Source organism: Thermothelomyces thermophilus, chromosome 4 (assembly GCF_000226095.1).
Source record: "Thermothelomyces thermophilus ATCC 42464 chromosome 4, complete sequence".
In the NCBI taxonomy this organism is placed as follows: domain Eukaryota; kingdom Fungi; phylum Ascomycota; class Sordariomycetes; order Sordariales; family Chaetomiaceae; genus Thermothelomyces; species Thermothelomyces thermophilus.
The window spans coordinates 713,645-727,887 of NC_016475.1; the positions used below are offsets into that span (position 1 = coordinate 713,645).

The 14,243-nt window shown below is 55.8% G+C and overlaps 3 protein-coding genes and 1 non-coding gene across 4 annotated transcripts; 3 read left to right on the plus strand and 1 right to left on the minus strand.

The window, feature by feature from the left end:
• Positions 1-259: 259 nt before the first annotated feature.
• On the plus strand, positions 260-2,040 carry MYCTH_2305978 (uncharacterized protein). Its single transcript, XM_003663752.1, has 2 exons — positions 260-433; positions 521-2,040. The coding sequence occupies exons 1-2, from the start codon at positions 292-294 to the stop codon at positions 589-591; spliced, it is 213 nt and encodes a 70-aa protein (XP_003663800.1). The 5' UTR covers positions 260-291; the 3' UTR covers positions 592-2,040.
• A 6,563-nt stretch (positions 2,041-8,603) lies between these two features.
• MYCTH_95335 (uncharacterized protein) lies at positions 8,604-9,803 on the plus strand (the record flags this gene model as incomplete). Its single annotated transcript, XM_003663753.1, has 1 exon — positions 8,604-9,803. The coding sequence occupies one exon, from the start codon at positions 8,604-8,606 to the stop codon at positions 9,801-9,803; it is 1,200 nt and encodes a 399-aa protein (XP_003663801.1).
• Positions 9,804-11,527: 1,724 nt separating this feature from the next.
• Positions 11,528-13,445, plus strand: MYCTH_2305979 (uncharacterized protein). The gene has a single exon (XM_003663754.1). The coding sequence runs from the start codon at positions 11,669-11,671 to the stop codon at positions 13,202-13,204; it is 1,536 nt and encodes a 511-aa protein (XP_003663802.1). The 5' UTR covers positions 11,528-11,668; the 3' UTR covers positions 13,205-13,445.
• Positions 13,446-13,468: 23 nt separating this feature from the next.
• On the minus strand, positions 13,469-13,558 carry MYCTH_t129. The gene has a single exon. It is a non-coding gene; the product is annotated as a tRNA-Glu (tRNA).
• Between the last annotated feature and the right edge of the window lie 685 nt (positions 13,559-14,243).

Sequence of the window (14,243 nt, forward strand, 5' to 3'; positions counted from 1 at the left end):
CATGGTCCCCCTTCCCTTCGAGCTATTCAGTAATCCCCACATACCTCCATCCTATTTACCTGCTTGGTGGTAGTTATACTACACAGTAGCCAGCTCACCTCACGACTCCATCTGCTGGTGCAGATCTCATCCATCCATTATATCTGACCGAGTCCAACAAGAACCACCCGCCTCTCTTCCCTTTAGCAACGACACCCCCTTCACGTCCGTGCCCAGATCACACACGTGGGCTCCCTTGTTCCCTTCTATCACCATTTCACTACCGCTACAACAAAACAACACAACGCCAACATGTGCGACTATACCCAAAGAGAGTACTCTTGCGGCCACTTTCGGTGGATCGCCTCCAAGTGGTGCCGGGATTACACCATGACCCACAAGAGGTGTCAACCGAACGTGACGCACTTCGAGTATCGGGCGGAAGAGCTATGCGGTACGTTGCAGCCACCTGTTGCCTGCTGCCTATTTTCTTGTCCTTTCTTCCTCTTCTAATGGCCAGCAACTGACGGACGACGTACAGGCGAGTGCAAGCCAAAGGAGTACCCACCATGGGAGAACCTGATTAAGCGCCCCAAGCAGCAGACCTATTAACTGGATGGTCTGGTCTGACGTTGGAGGCGGTCAGATCGGGTGTCTGCGGCGGCTCATGACAGGAGAAAGAGCACGCAGAGAGAGACATTCGCACACACACAGTGTGTGAGAGAGAAAGTGGAAGGAAGAGGATAGGAGAAGAAGAGAGTGTGCCCCGGAAAAGGATGGGAAGCCGGAGGCACAGAGAAGGGCGAATTGCAAGCAACGAAGCGGCAACGAGAGCGACGACCGCTCGAAGCTCGGCATAGGAAAGCCGCCCTTCGCGCGCAAACCAGTTGAGCCTGGGGTAATGGGGAATCGCGTCCGATGCCACTCGTGTGCCCGGCCAGCCAATGCACACCCACACAGCAACGCTCTTAACGGCCCCAACTTGGGCGCCACGCCGTTTTTCTTTGAGCCCAGAACGACAACCCCTCCTCCCCCCTTCCCCACCCAAAAAAAAGCATCCGGGGGGCAGGAGAAGAAAGCGAAAACAAGCCTGCACGACTCGACCCCACGCCGGCGCGATGTGAAAAGGGCAGGCGCGCTGCATCATCAACTCATATTGCTCCTTCCCTCCCGGTTTGAGCATTGACTGGCCTGCCTCCATCCAAAACGCAATTATGGCAAACATGCGAGAAACCCGACTGGTCTTGCGCGCGGGAAAGTGAGATCGAGCGAGCAAGCAAAGCAAAGCAAAGCTAGCAAGCGCCACCCCCCTGGGTGTTGCTTCTTTCGATTTGGTTGAGCTCTCTCTGGGCGTGGGGTTGCATGGGCAAAAACCGCTTTTGTGCGCGAGTGAGTGCCCAAGTGGGGGGAGAAACGGGGACCATGGAAACACCCACCCTCCACTCTTTTTTACTCGCAAACTTCGCTCCCGACCCCCTTCGACCACGCAACGCTATCATCGCCGCTTACCCTCTGTGCCACGCATCGACTCACTATCTTCCCCTTTCTTTTTCCTTTCCCCCTTTTTTCCCTTTTTCTGCTTTTATTGCCACGCTTGGATACTGAGCGGGGAGCCACAAGCGCGGAGTAAAGTGGAGTTCTTTCGGACAGGAGTTTCGGCCTTTTTTTTTTTTTTGCTCTTGCTCTTTTGGGCCTTGAAAGTGTGCATCTTTGATCCTTTTTTTGTTCAATCTTCGTATTTATCTTTTGCCTGGCATTGGACCGCTGGTTCGTTTCTGACTTTTGGGGACTGGGGAATCTTGTTACTTCAGTCAGAACGGTGTTGGTGTTATACTATACAGGACTTGGGTTTGGTTTGGCTTGGGGTACCGCACCACGGAATAACACCCCCTCGTATGCACGAAAAAGGCGGATTGGGAGGTTGGCGCTGGACTGAACGATACCGCTGCTGCTACGAAATACTGCTTACTTAGGTACTTAGAGATCTTAACGAGAAGCAATACATAGTAGTCAGATCATGTCATTGCTACAAGACCTTCGCCGACGGCTGCGACACCCAAGAGCCGTTACCTTGTTGGCCAGATCAGGGCCGCCACACGCCCAGCAATCGGCCACCGTGATACTAAACCAGAGGCTATCGTCAGCCAATATCCCATTGGTCAAGAGACAGAATCTGGCAGAAGGTGTTGTGAACAAGCGTCTGTGTTTGTCGCGCTGCATGTGTGTGGCTCTACTAGGGCGGGTCCGGATATTGCACTGTCACAAGCCCCTTCTAGACCTATGAAACTGCCTAGATGGATCAGACTTACAGCTCGTTTTGCTTCTGATCGGGGGCCTCGACTGATCGAAGGGTCGAGTACCCTGCCACTCAGAGCATGTCTGGATCAAGAGGAAAGCAACAACAACAGCGGTATCTGTAATCCCGCTTTTCTGACCGACATACGAAGTACTGTACGGATTACGGATTACATAGTACTTAGACCTTGGCTGCGCTCTGGGCCGACTTGTCTCGCCGGTCAGCCCTCGCGGGAACCAGTTTCGCCAAGCAGACTTGTGTGATAAGCGGTCTGCTCCCGGAGTCGACTGGTCGCCGATCGTGGGCAATAGGGCTCGTTTGTATTGGCCTGAGGAGTTCCCAAACAAGCCAGCCGAGAACCCCGCCATGCTAAAAATGGTGTGCGTTCAGTTGTGATCGCCGAACTAACTAAATGAAACTCGACGTCAACCTAGTTTTGGGCGTGACTCGAGCAAACAAGCGTCGGTCGTTGGCGATGTGAACCGGGTACACCAAAATTGGGGAGCATGACTTGCTGGCCGCCGCCGCTAATGTCGGCAAGGGGGTGGGTGGTGGGGGTTTGGCGTCAACAGGTCACACAGGTGCGGAGGGAGCATAGCGCGGAAGAACCACGCTCTCTGAGTGGACCGCCCCGCATTGTGGTTATTTCACGCCTACCTGTGGCTGCGGCTGTCTCGCTGAACCAAGTATGCCGCCATCTTGACAGTTTAAACTAGTGCATATGTGCATACATGCGATGGAAGAGGCAGGCCGCCATCCATGGCCCAGTCACGCTCAAAATGTTAAGACAGGTTTGGGTTTTGGTTGGTGCCGCCCGGCAAAGGCTACACTTCCCGTCTCGGCCAGACGGGGAATACAAGTGCGCTGAAAGTGCGAGGGCGGTACGTCGTACCGTCGCGCAAGTTCCATTTTAGGAAATCAAAAGTCGGCAAACACCAGTCGTTGAAAGTTTACGTGTTTGTATAATAAGAGCGGATCTGGAACACAGTGGCTTTCCCACCCAGTCTCGGATCGAGGCTGTAGCGGGAATAATGTGTATGCGTAACGGCTGGCCGTGACGGGTCGGTAACATTCAACTGGAGTAGACAGAACACCCAAGACATTTCGCCAGCTTTTCTGCAGTTGCGCAGGTTTCACTGCCAAGTCAACATGTGTATGTGTGTGTGTGTGAGCGTGCATATGCGTATGTGTGTGTGATGCTCACCTTTTTGAGCGTGATGTGATGGCCGTCAGCTAATGGTGAGGTTGACGCCCAAGTTTCCGGTGTTGGCTGTTCTCGGGCTAGAGCAGTTAGTGTATGTACATAGTACGGATTATATTTAATGTATATACTGTAAATACCTGTAAATACGTAGGTACATTTGCTCTCGGCCGTAGCGCCTCGAGTTGTCGAGAACATGCGTGCGATGTGGGCGGTTCTAAACATGGCGAAGAACCTCCCGACACGCCATTGCCGATCAGCACCTTATACGCATCGATTGAGATTTACAAATCATAATTAATACAGATTTCACGAGTTCGAGGAAACGGTTATCGCGAGAGAAATCAAAGTCATACTAGGGTTGCCTCGGCGGTAACAATTACGCTAGAGACGTACTTTACGTACTATACAAGCACTTGTGTAAGGTACCTAATCCATTCGTCTGCGAAGGTACGGATAATACTCCCGTTACTTAGCACGAAGGCCCAAGACTGTCATCCCGAGGCAAACTCAGGGCCGTGGAGGAAAAAAAGCGAAGAAAGATAGTACCTGCGCTGTGTCTAACACGGCGCAGATACGCCACCGTGGGTGCCCAATCATTGTTTCGCCGCCAAGGTCGCATAGTGCCTAATAATGTCAGTGCATGTTTTGTACCAACATCGTGGTTGATGGAACGGTAAATTCGCATCTCTGCGGGGCACGATGCTGCAGTGCTTGATCGTTTCGACGCAGATCGCAGGGCAGCAATAACACGGCAAACCTTTTGGGTTCTAGAACCGTTCCCAACTCGATAATGGCATGTGGCCCTGGGTTTTCCAAGCACATGGCAAAGGGCGGCGACCTGAGTGTATGTACAGCAGCGTAGCGTACGCGACGATTCGGAAATCCACGAGGGGGGTATACTCGGACCGAAAAGTTTTTCCAAACCATCAGCAGTGTACAGTACCTACTGAGGTAGTAAAGTAGTGCGATCCGCAATCCGTTGTAAGCAGCGTTGATTTGAGCAACCCCGACTGCGTGTCAGACAGCCGGGTCCCGGTGCCCTAGACTGTCTCACAGCACCGGTTGCAAAACCGTGCGTGTTTAGCGGATTGTATCTATATTTCTTAGTCCCTGCTCTTCCCACTTCGACGAGACTACGTGGCGATTGCCGTTGCACGACGTTGGCTCGAAACGCTAGACCTCCTCTGCCCGCGACGAGTCAAAAGGATTGGGGTGGTGGTTTGCGTGTGGCAATCAGGTTGGCAAAAGAACAAGGGGAGGCAAATACTCCGCTTACACGTGTGTGCAATCTTGGCTGCAAGTCGCTGCCACGCTGCAGTATCTCCAATGGTGTAAGATCCCCCCCGAACCCCCGGATGAGCTGTCGGAAAGCTGCAGTTGGGAGGGCGATGTTCAATGCTACAGTTGTCAAACGGGCATCGACCCTGGAATGCCGCTTTACCACGAAGAGAAGCAGGACTTTCCAACATGTTTGCTGGATGCCTGCTAATGTGTAGTGCTGTCGCTGTGCTGTTAGAGGCGATTTCCGGCCTCAATCGAAGTATGTACTGTAAATACAGTACGGATACTTTGCAAGATCTTGAGTTCTTCCTGATTGGTTCTCGGCCTCCCCTTTAAGCAGAATGTGAATGTTCTTCCCCAAACCTACCAAGTACTAAATTTAACCCTGCATTTGCCATTAAGCGCCTCAAGGTCATCGAGTTGACCCCAAATCCGGCCTTCACCCACGTCAGTTGCAACGGCAGCTTCCTTCCTTTTCTGGACGGGAGGGCCGAACTCGGTCTCGTATGATCTGTGACCGTGACGGACTCGGTTAGCTACGGGCTTGGTACTTTCTCTAATGTTTCAGGAGACGGGCCTGAACCGGAGATAATAACCGCGAGCTCGTCGATTCGCTCCCTCAGGTGCAGCAATTGATCCCTCGAGGTTTCTAGGAAGCGTGTGGACGGCAACCAATTTGATGCGACACATTCTGCGCAGTTCGGGTGATACGATCACAGCAAAATTTCACCGCGGCGTGTGATGCACTCCTGCGAACGTACACACGTATACGGAGCACTCCGTACAGGACTCATCATCTCCGATTTGCGTATGCTGGCTTGGGAGGGTTGGCGCTTGCGCGAGGTTGTGGATTTCGCGGCTGGTAACCCTGGCCAGCAGAGAAATGGGAGGTCAGCCGCTGATTGCCCGAAAAAGTGCGACTCTCACAGCCTAAAATTACCTCTTCGTTTTAAACTATCATTCAATCCAACCAAGCTTCACCGGTGCGTCTCGATGCTACCCGTAGGTTCACTTCTTGAGCCCCGCCTCACCCGGGTGTGGTCACACAGGGCATGCTTAGTTGTAGAAAACGGAGCTTTCGCAGACCAAAACGGCAGCATGCGCCACCCGCAGCTCAGTGCCGACACCACTGCGTAGGTAGGATCCGGCTGAAGAAGGGTTCCAGTGCGCCAGATGCCTCGCCGCTGTTGCAACCAAGAATTTGACGCCACGACGTAACTATCGGCGTAGTAGTGTACATATGTACGCAGGCGTGCGGAATGGCAGACTGCATTGCGGCAACCTACTTCTGCAGGTTCTCGAGAACGAACAGAATACGACCTGCACTTTATCGAGACACATCGTCCCAAACACATTTCGGCATGCTGCCGGTTGCCGGTTCCAATCTCGGCTCTATCGCACAATGTACACCGTCCCGAGCTCAATATCGTCAAAGATGGAGGGGGTGGCCGGGGGGGGGGGGGCATGTCCTGATGTTGGCGCCCTCTTGGCGGTGATGGTGTGCCGATGCCACACTACTACCGGGGGTTGGCTCGCCTTCGCGGACCTCTTCCCGAAGTCAAAAAATCCGGAATGATCGGGAAGCCTTTCTTGCTGCGCAATCTCGAAGGAAATGAAGCCGCCCGAGGTCAATGCGAGCGGCCCATCGCGGGTGCGGATTACATACCCTTGCCCCAGCGCCGCCCCGACTGTAATGAATGTCATTCGTACAGTAACGTTACACCTGTAAACTCCATCAAAGCGATCGGTTTCCAACCGACTTGTACAGATTAGGTATGTACGGATTACATTACAAGTAGCCACTCGCGGCTCGCTTAGGGATCAAGATCCCCGCTCGAAGGGGTCGAGGAGGACAGTACATGAAACGCCACCAGCGACTCTATCGGCCGAAGTTCCAGAAACCGAGACCAGAATGGGCCGGAGAACCCTTGTACATGTACAACTTTACGACGTTGCCGGCCCCGAAGCAGCCCCGAACACTCAGCCCGTTTGTTGTGGGGAACCCGGGCCGTGTTACCACCCCCACCCCCATGTCCGCATGGGAGTGTTACACTCACCCAGGCTGCCGGCTCACCGGCTATAATACAATTGTGTTAATCCTTTTTCTGGGGGGCAGGGCTGGCGGCAAGTCGTGCCGCGTACAGTATGTATGTGGTATGGGCGTACATAGGGACCTGCATCCCATGAAACGGAGGCAGGGCAACTGCAGCGGTTGGCAGTCCCATCGCATCATCGGGCAGGGGACTTGCCTCCAGAACAAGTACATACAGAAGTACACAGACAACTACTCTAGAGATGCTGTGCGAGTGTATGTAGGTACTTTACTGTAGTACATACATACATAGTGTACATGCAACATGTGGAGCCTCCCATAGACAAGTTGACCCTATGTTGGGATGAACGGCCCACCATGGCAGAGCTCGCTTGCAGGCCGTTCTGTTGTGTGGCGGGCTTGTTGCCATGTGAGAGCTCACCGGTCATCATGGCGCATCCGTGCGTATCTTTCTCGCCTTGGGGGGGTATTTTCGTGGGGCTCGAATCTTGCTGGGGGGTAGACAAGAGCGCGCGGGGGGAAAAGGAGGGGGAGGGGGCCTCGACGGGTGATGGCAGTGGGATATCCCCCCACCCTTTCAGACCTCCCTCTCAACACCACCACTCTTCAATGCGTAACGTTCTTTCCGCAATCGATCACCGAGCATCACCAGCGCAGTGCGGTGTTCTTCCGAGCATGTGTCTACATTACTAATGCAGATATCTTGGGCAGTCATCAGGAACATTGATGATCCGGTCTCTTTCCCTTCCATCCCACCCTGGCCTACCCTGGCCTGGTCTCGGGGGTCACTTGCCCCGACATCCCCGGGCCGTTGTGCGTGCGCAATGACATCTGACGCCGACTCAAGTCAAGGGCTGCTGTCAGCGGGTGAGAATGTTCGCTTTGAATCGCCCAAACGCATTCCGGATTACACGAATCCGTGACACGACTCTTCGTCTTGGCTCACTGTTCGAAGCTTTACACAGTAATATTATCCTTCCCGAGCCAGCCTTCGCAAATCCGGGGAGGGGGAAAAGGGGGAGTGGGGGTTGTCTGTTTGTTTATTGTGTGGTTATTGAAAGGGCTAGCCACCGCCGCGGGCGGCGGACATTGCCCTGCATCGCACGATCTCCGGGCTGGTTCCGGCTGCTCTGAGGGCTTGCGGAGTACTCCATGGCTCAGCCATGCCGGAGAAGGTTGTTGCTGTGACAGAAGGGATCGCGGAAGAAAACCTGCAGCATACTGCAGCATGAGGCGCAGCCGTCGCTTGATCAAAAAGCCCACGTCGACTCCTTCCGAGGCTGATGATGAGGTCTTTGGAAATTATCCCTCGCTGTTGTTCGGGAGTGGGGGACGGGGGAAAAGCTTAGGCGAAGCGCGGAATACACGCCGCTCGCGCCGTCCACGCGCAGTACCTGTTCCGTAGGATAGTTGACACGCCCCGGTTATCTCGGCGCTTTCCGGGCAGCCGTGCCTCCAGTTCTCTTCCTCCCGTATGGTTATTGTCCTTTTACTATTCCTTAATGTCACAAATCGGCCGTGCTAGGGCAGTATAACCAGCATTAGATGTGAGCTTTGGTAAAGGGCAACTTGTAACTAACTGATATACAACCTGACGAGATAAAATCTCAGCTAGTATACGTGCGTTAGTCGATCCATAATATACAGATGTCGCTACCAAAAGAATTGGCTCACCACCTTCAAATTTTCTGCCCGGTAGAATCCCCGTGTGGAGATTTTCCGGGGTCGGCTGTGAGGTGCAATGGAAGTAAGATGGAACTCCCACCGCCCATCGGTCAGCTGCAATCAACATGGACGCTGCCCAACTTGCACCAAGCCAGCACCAGCATCTAAGCATCCATACCAGCGCCGGCCAAGCAACGATGAATGGCGTTTTGCCGTCCCCGCAGTACGAGTACGATCGCGAGTGGCGCTGGCCCTGGTGGAAGTTTGAGCTCATGCCCGACGTCCTCTTCACGACGCTGCACGAACGGTTCAACACCAGAACATGCCCCATCCAATTGCCACACACTTTCCTTTTCGACGTCCGCGCCTGTGCGGAGGAGTCCCACGACATAGATACGTTCTACGCGAAACTTGCCGAAAAGAGAGACCAACGAGTCGCCGAGCTCGAGGCTGCCTGGGAGGAGGTTAGCGACAGGATGCACTCGCTGTTGAATCGCGGGCCAGTGTGTGGGCTCCCTGGATGCAAATCCATGGAGATGGAGGACGAAAATCCGTTCTCAAAGAGCAATAACCGATTTGCCCGGAGTGCCGCATTTTGCCATCTCTCGAGAACCATGGCGTTCGACTGCCTGATCAACTTCTTCGACGGCTTGGTACGCGACAATCGCGAGAAGGATAGGAGGAGGGAAGAGGATCTCAAGACTCCGGCACGGAACCTAGAACTCACATACGACAGCGAAAGTATTGGCGCCGGCCAGCCCCCCACAGCCGACGCAGACGACGCCTTCGCCGGAGATCCTGTCCGACCGACCCCGCCCCAGCCAATCCGCCATCCTCTATCCCCCTGTCTGTCACCCGAATCGACTCCGAGCGACGAGGTCGACCCACCACAAATCTTCCCGGATCAGAAGGATGCGGGTGGTGAAAGTTCCCCTAATCCCGTCCCCGCCGACGATCCCACACCCGTGTCATCTGGGAGGCATAATTCTGCCCCGCTGGCGACCGAGGCGACAAAACAGGCCGCAGGTGCGCCACAATGCGACCCGCCTTCGACTCGTCGCCGCCCTCCCGGCGGCTTACCCAGCCGACCACAACGGAAGAGAAAGAGAGACGAGCCAGAGAGCAACTCGGGCGGCGGCGGGGCGACGGACACAGCCGTCGGTGATTCCGAGGCGCAAGATACGGGTGTGGGCCAAATCACCGAGCGGCCTCCTGCCAACCGACAGGCGGCAAGACGGCTAGGGGGCGGCAAACGTGGAAGGACCGCCCAGGAGGAGCGCGCGTGTCGCCAGGTGAGCGACGAGGCAGACGCGCCGTCTTCATGAGCGGTCTTATTCAGAATAATCTAGCAATGAACAGTTTTCACTATCTTTTACCTCCCGGTGGGGAGAGGCCCGGGGGGGGGGGGGGGGGGGGAGGGTATTAATGCTTAAACTTGGAAATATGTTCTCCTGACCTCGAGCCTTATTCCTGCGTCATGTCCGGTTCCGTTCCCGCACAAAAGCGTATGGTAGCGTCACCTCAGCTGGAACATGGCTTTGCTTCCACAAAGAATGAATTGATGGCATCAATGAGAGTTTGCGAAGAGAAATGAGTTGACCGAAATTTCCCGTATCTGGCAATCTAAACTTGTCGCGCACGCTGAAACGCGCATCCGACCGCATGTCGCCGGAACCGAAAGAAATCGAAGGGGGCACTGAGCTTCCCCTGATGCGCGCCCTAACGGCCTGCGCGTTTACGTACATCGGAGGGGCTCCTTGAGACGCACCCTCATCATGTTCTCGAACCTCGCGAGCGTTCCCTCGCCCGGCCCCGTTGGCACCGGAGTTCTTTCCACAATCGCGTGCGAAGTGACCTTCTCCTCCGCATTCTTAGCACGTATGCCAGGCTTGTGCTGCACTGGGCTGAGGCTCTCTAGCCTTCACCTCGTTCTTGGGCTTCGTTTAGCCGGACCTCTATAAAGCAGGCCCCGTCGTTCTTCGTCAAAGAGGCTCCTCTTGGATGCCTCTTTCTGTCATTCTGAGCTCTTCACGGCAAACGCCAGATAGTCACGCAGTCAGAACGTCAGGAGGCGGTCGCTACCTAGCACGTTCCCCATTTTCCTCTGGACAGTCTCAAAGCGCATGAACCCGCATTCGCTTTCTAGGTGGTTGATGACGCTAGCTAAGGTCCTGAAGTCCAACCTGCAAGCACCGTTCGGGCAGTGATAAAGGTTTTGTTAGTCTAGACTCGTTAATGGGGAAAATGTAGGTAAAAGAGCCGAGTTACTTGCGAGTAGGCGAATTTAGATGCTGGTTGAGGCTGTTTAACTGGATGAACTCCCGGTGACAGAAATAGCATTCATAGGCATATCCATTCCAGGATCCGACCAGTGGCCTCGTACTGGTGGGACGCGTGCCATGTAAGCAACTTCTTCGAGATGGCGCAGGTTACCCGGAAGGCCAACCTACGGACAAAGAGAAGTTGACACTAACATCTTGATACCGTTGTAGTTGCCGAAATAACGGTCGCAGTCTGCGCAGTAGCAATGATCGTCGATTTCGTGGGCAGTTCGATCTCCTTCTGTCGCCCAGGTGTCGTCCCAGATGTGGCATTCATAAGCAAAGCGGTTCTTGTCGTTCATGTGCTGTATGCAAGCCTGCCGGCTCCGGAATCATCGAGGGCATCTGTCGCATTCGAAGTCGGGCGGCTCATGAGCGGTTGCGCGACAGTACTGTACATACAAAGTACAGGTGTTTGTATGTACATACATACATGCAAATGCGTACTTGAGAGTGACAAAAGACAAGTTCAAACACTGATGAACGGAACCCTGTGATATAGTTATTCCCACTTCCAGGACGGTCCTCTACTCTAGTACTGCACGATGCTTTCAGGCATTCTAATCTCACTGTGCGTACTCCGTAAGATTTTGGGACCGAGCCGATCGGGCCGCCCCGCCCCAAAATACCCGTGTGACTCGAACTGGTTAGCGTTGTCTTGGTCGGCATCGCTCCGGGCTGGGCCAAAATTTTTTCATTTTGGATTTCTGGATCTCGGAGCGGAGCCTGCCCGAATGCTCTCTCTCTGTTTGGCGTTTTCGCAGTCCACTCCTGAGGAGCTAATCAATTCCCCACGTGATTCGTCTTTTCCCGACGCAAGGAGCGGAGTACGTCCGTACCAAGAGTGAGTGGCAACGGTGCCGACCAAGATGGAACCGGAATTGGTGGATATTGTCATTGTGGGGGCCGGACTCAGCGGCATCAACGCGGCGTACCGGGTGCAGACCCTGCTGCCGCACCACAGCTATGCCATCCTCGAGGCCCGGGCCGAGATCGGGGGGACCTGGGCCTTTTGGAAGTACCCGGGCATCCGGACCGACAGCTCCATGGGCTTGTTCGGCTTCCCCTGGCGGCCCTGGCCCCACGAGGTGAGCATGGCGCCCGGGCCGGCCATCAAGTCGTACATGGAGGAGTGCGCGGCTGCCGAGGGCATCGACAAGAAGATCCGCCTCGGCCACCGCGTCATCGCCATGGCCTGGAGCAGCGACGAGCAGTGCTGGACGCTGCAGGTTGAGGTCCGGCACGGTGACGGTGACGGCGGCGGCGGCGGCAGCAATAACAGCGGCGCCGGGGAGAAAAAGGTGATCAAGGCGTGGTGGGTCATCGGCGCCAGCGGCTACTACAGCTACGAGCGGCCGTTGCCCGCCGTGATCCCGGGAATCGAGAGGTTCGGCGGCCAGGTGGTGCACCCGCAGTTCTGGGACGAGAGCGTGGACTACGCGGGCAAGAAGGTGGTCATAATCGGGTCCGGCGCGACGGCGGTGACGCTGCTGCCCAACCTGGCCAAGACGGCCGCGAGCGTGACGATGCTGCAGCGCACTCCTTCGTACGTCTTCGGCCTGCCGGGCGAGGACAAGATGGTCAGCCGGCTTGCCCGCTTCATGCCGCTCTCCTGGGCCCAGACTCTCCACTGGTGGCGCTCCATGCTCCTCGAGACCGTCTTCACCTGGCTGCTCACCACCTTCCCCAACTGGGGCCGCCGCTTCATCACCCAGGAGATGCGGAAGCAACTACCGGCCCACGTCGACGTGGACAAGCACTTCAACCCGTGGTACAACCCGTTCGAGCAGCGGCTCTGCTTCTGCCCCAACAACGACTTCTTCAAGGCGCTGCACCGGCCCAACGCCCGCGTCGTCACCGACACCATCGAGACCGTCACCGAGACGGGCATCCGGCTGCGGTCCGGCGGCGCCGAGCTCGAGGCCGACATGATCGTCACGGCCACGGGCCTCTACTTCGAGCTGCTCTCGGGCGTCGACGTCACCGTCGACGGCGAGTCCGTCACCGCCTCCCTCGGCCGCCGCTACATCTGGAACGGCACGATGCTCGAGGGCGTGCCCAACGCGGGGCTCATCACCGGCTACACCGCCGCCTCCTGGACCCCGGGCGCCGACGTCCGCATCCGCCAGCTGATCAAGGTGATCCGCCACATGGACCGCACCGGCGCCGCCGCCGCCGCGCCCTACGTCGACCCCCGCGAGCGCGCCTCCCTGCCCGTCCGGCCCGCCGTCGGCCTGAGCTCGACCTACATGGTCTCGGCCCACGACCGCATGCCCAAGGTCGCCGGCAAGGCCCCCTGGGTCAACGGGGCCAACTGGGCCACCGACGTGTGGCGCCTGTTCTGGAGCGACGTGAAGCAGGGGATGAAGTACACCTTTAAAGGAGACAAGGAGAAGCGTGTCTAGGTAGGTAGGTAGGTAGGCGGGCGGCGGCTAAGGGCAGGTACCCTACCCTACCTATCTAGGTCATGGATGATGATGATGGATGATGATGATTGCGAGTGCATGCGTGATCCGAGGCGACACTGTGCCATGGTAGTTTCGAAACATCAGGACCTGCCTGGGATGTATGTATACATAAACGAGGGGCGGACGGAGACCAAAAGAAGAAAATGTCAACTCCGAAGTCAAGGGACCTTGGGAGCCCATTAGCAAAAGTTGAAAAAGTGACTCGGATGCCGGGAATCGAACCCGGAGCTGTTGAGATGTCCACTGCTGAGCAGTGAGAGTCAACGATGTTAGCCATTACACCACACCCGATAGTGTGTTGTTTGCTTGGTGCTTGTAGGCTTGCAATTGGGATTTGTCAACCCTTTTTTCTTGAAAAGCGGGGTTGCTCTGAAGGCTCTGACCAACCAAACACAAAGAGATGCGGGGATGGCCCACCGGGCCAAATGAGCTGCGTGTGCGCTGGCAAGAGGGGTCGCAAAGTCGAGAGACAGGGTTAGGGTTTCCCCCTTTTATGTATGGGCAAGAGGGAATTCTCAAGCCAAAAAGGTGATGGATGGCTGAAGTCCGGGAACGGCTCGTTGCCCAAGTCCCAACGGCATAGGAGATAGAACGCAACGCCGCTTAGCAAGCAGATATATAGCAGCCTATTCCGCAGGGCGCCAGCAGTCTCGAGGCGGCCGTGTTGGTTCTGCTTTCCGGCGCGCGCGTAGTAAAGATCAGCTCCACTGCCAGAGACCAACGCGAAGTCCTGACGTGAGCTGGCCATCCCGCGTTTCGAACGCTTTGCTGCGTGCCGCGGCCTGAATCCGGCACAACGATAATTAGGGCGCAGGGGGTGGCGCGGCGACCCTAGGGCGCCGCATCCCAAGCCACGAACTACCTGGTCAGCAGTGCCATGAGACGGTTTTCGCAGACATGAGACGGGTTGTGCAGAGACATGAGACGGCCTTGCCGCTGCTGGCCGCCATCCATGGTCTTTTGCCTTCAGACTGAC

Bases quoted from the DNA above. Each gene is read 5' to 3' on its own strand.
- MYCTH_2305979 (XM_003663754.1), top strand. From the start codon at position 11,669: ATGGAACCGGAATTGGTGGATATTGTCATTGTGGGGGCCGGACTCAGC.
- MYCTH_2305978 (XM_003663752.1), top strand. From the start codon at position 292: ATGTGCGACTATACCCAAAGAGAGTACTCTTGCGGCCACTTTCGGTGG. The intron at 434-520 runs GTACGTTGCAGC...GACGACGTACAG, and splicing joins TCGGGCGGAAGAGCTATGCG to GCGAGTGCAAGCCAAAGGAG.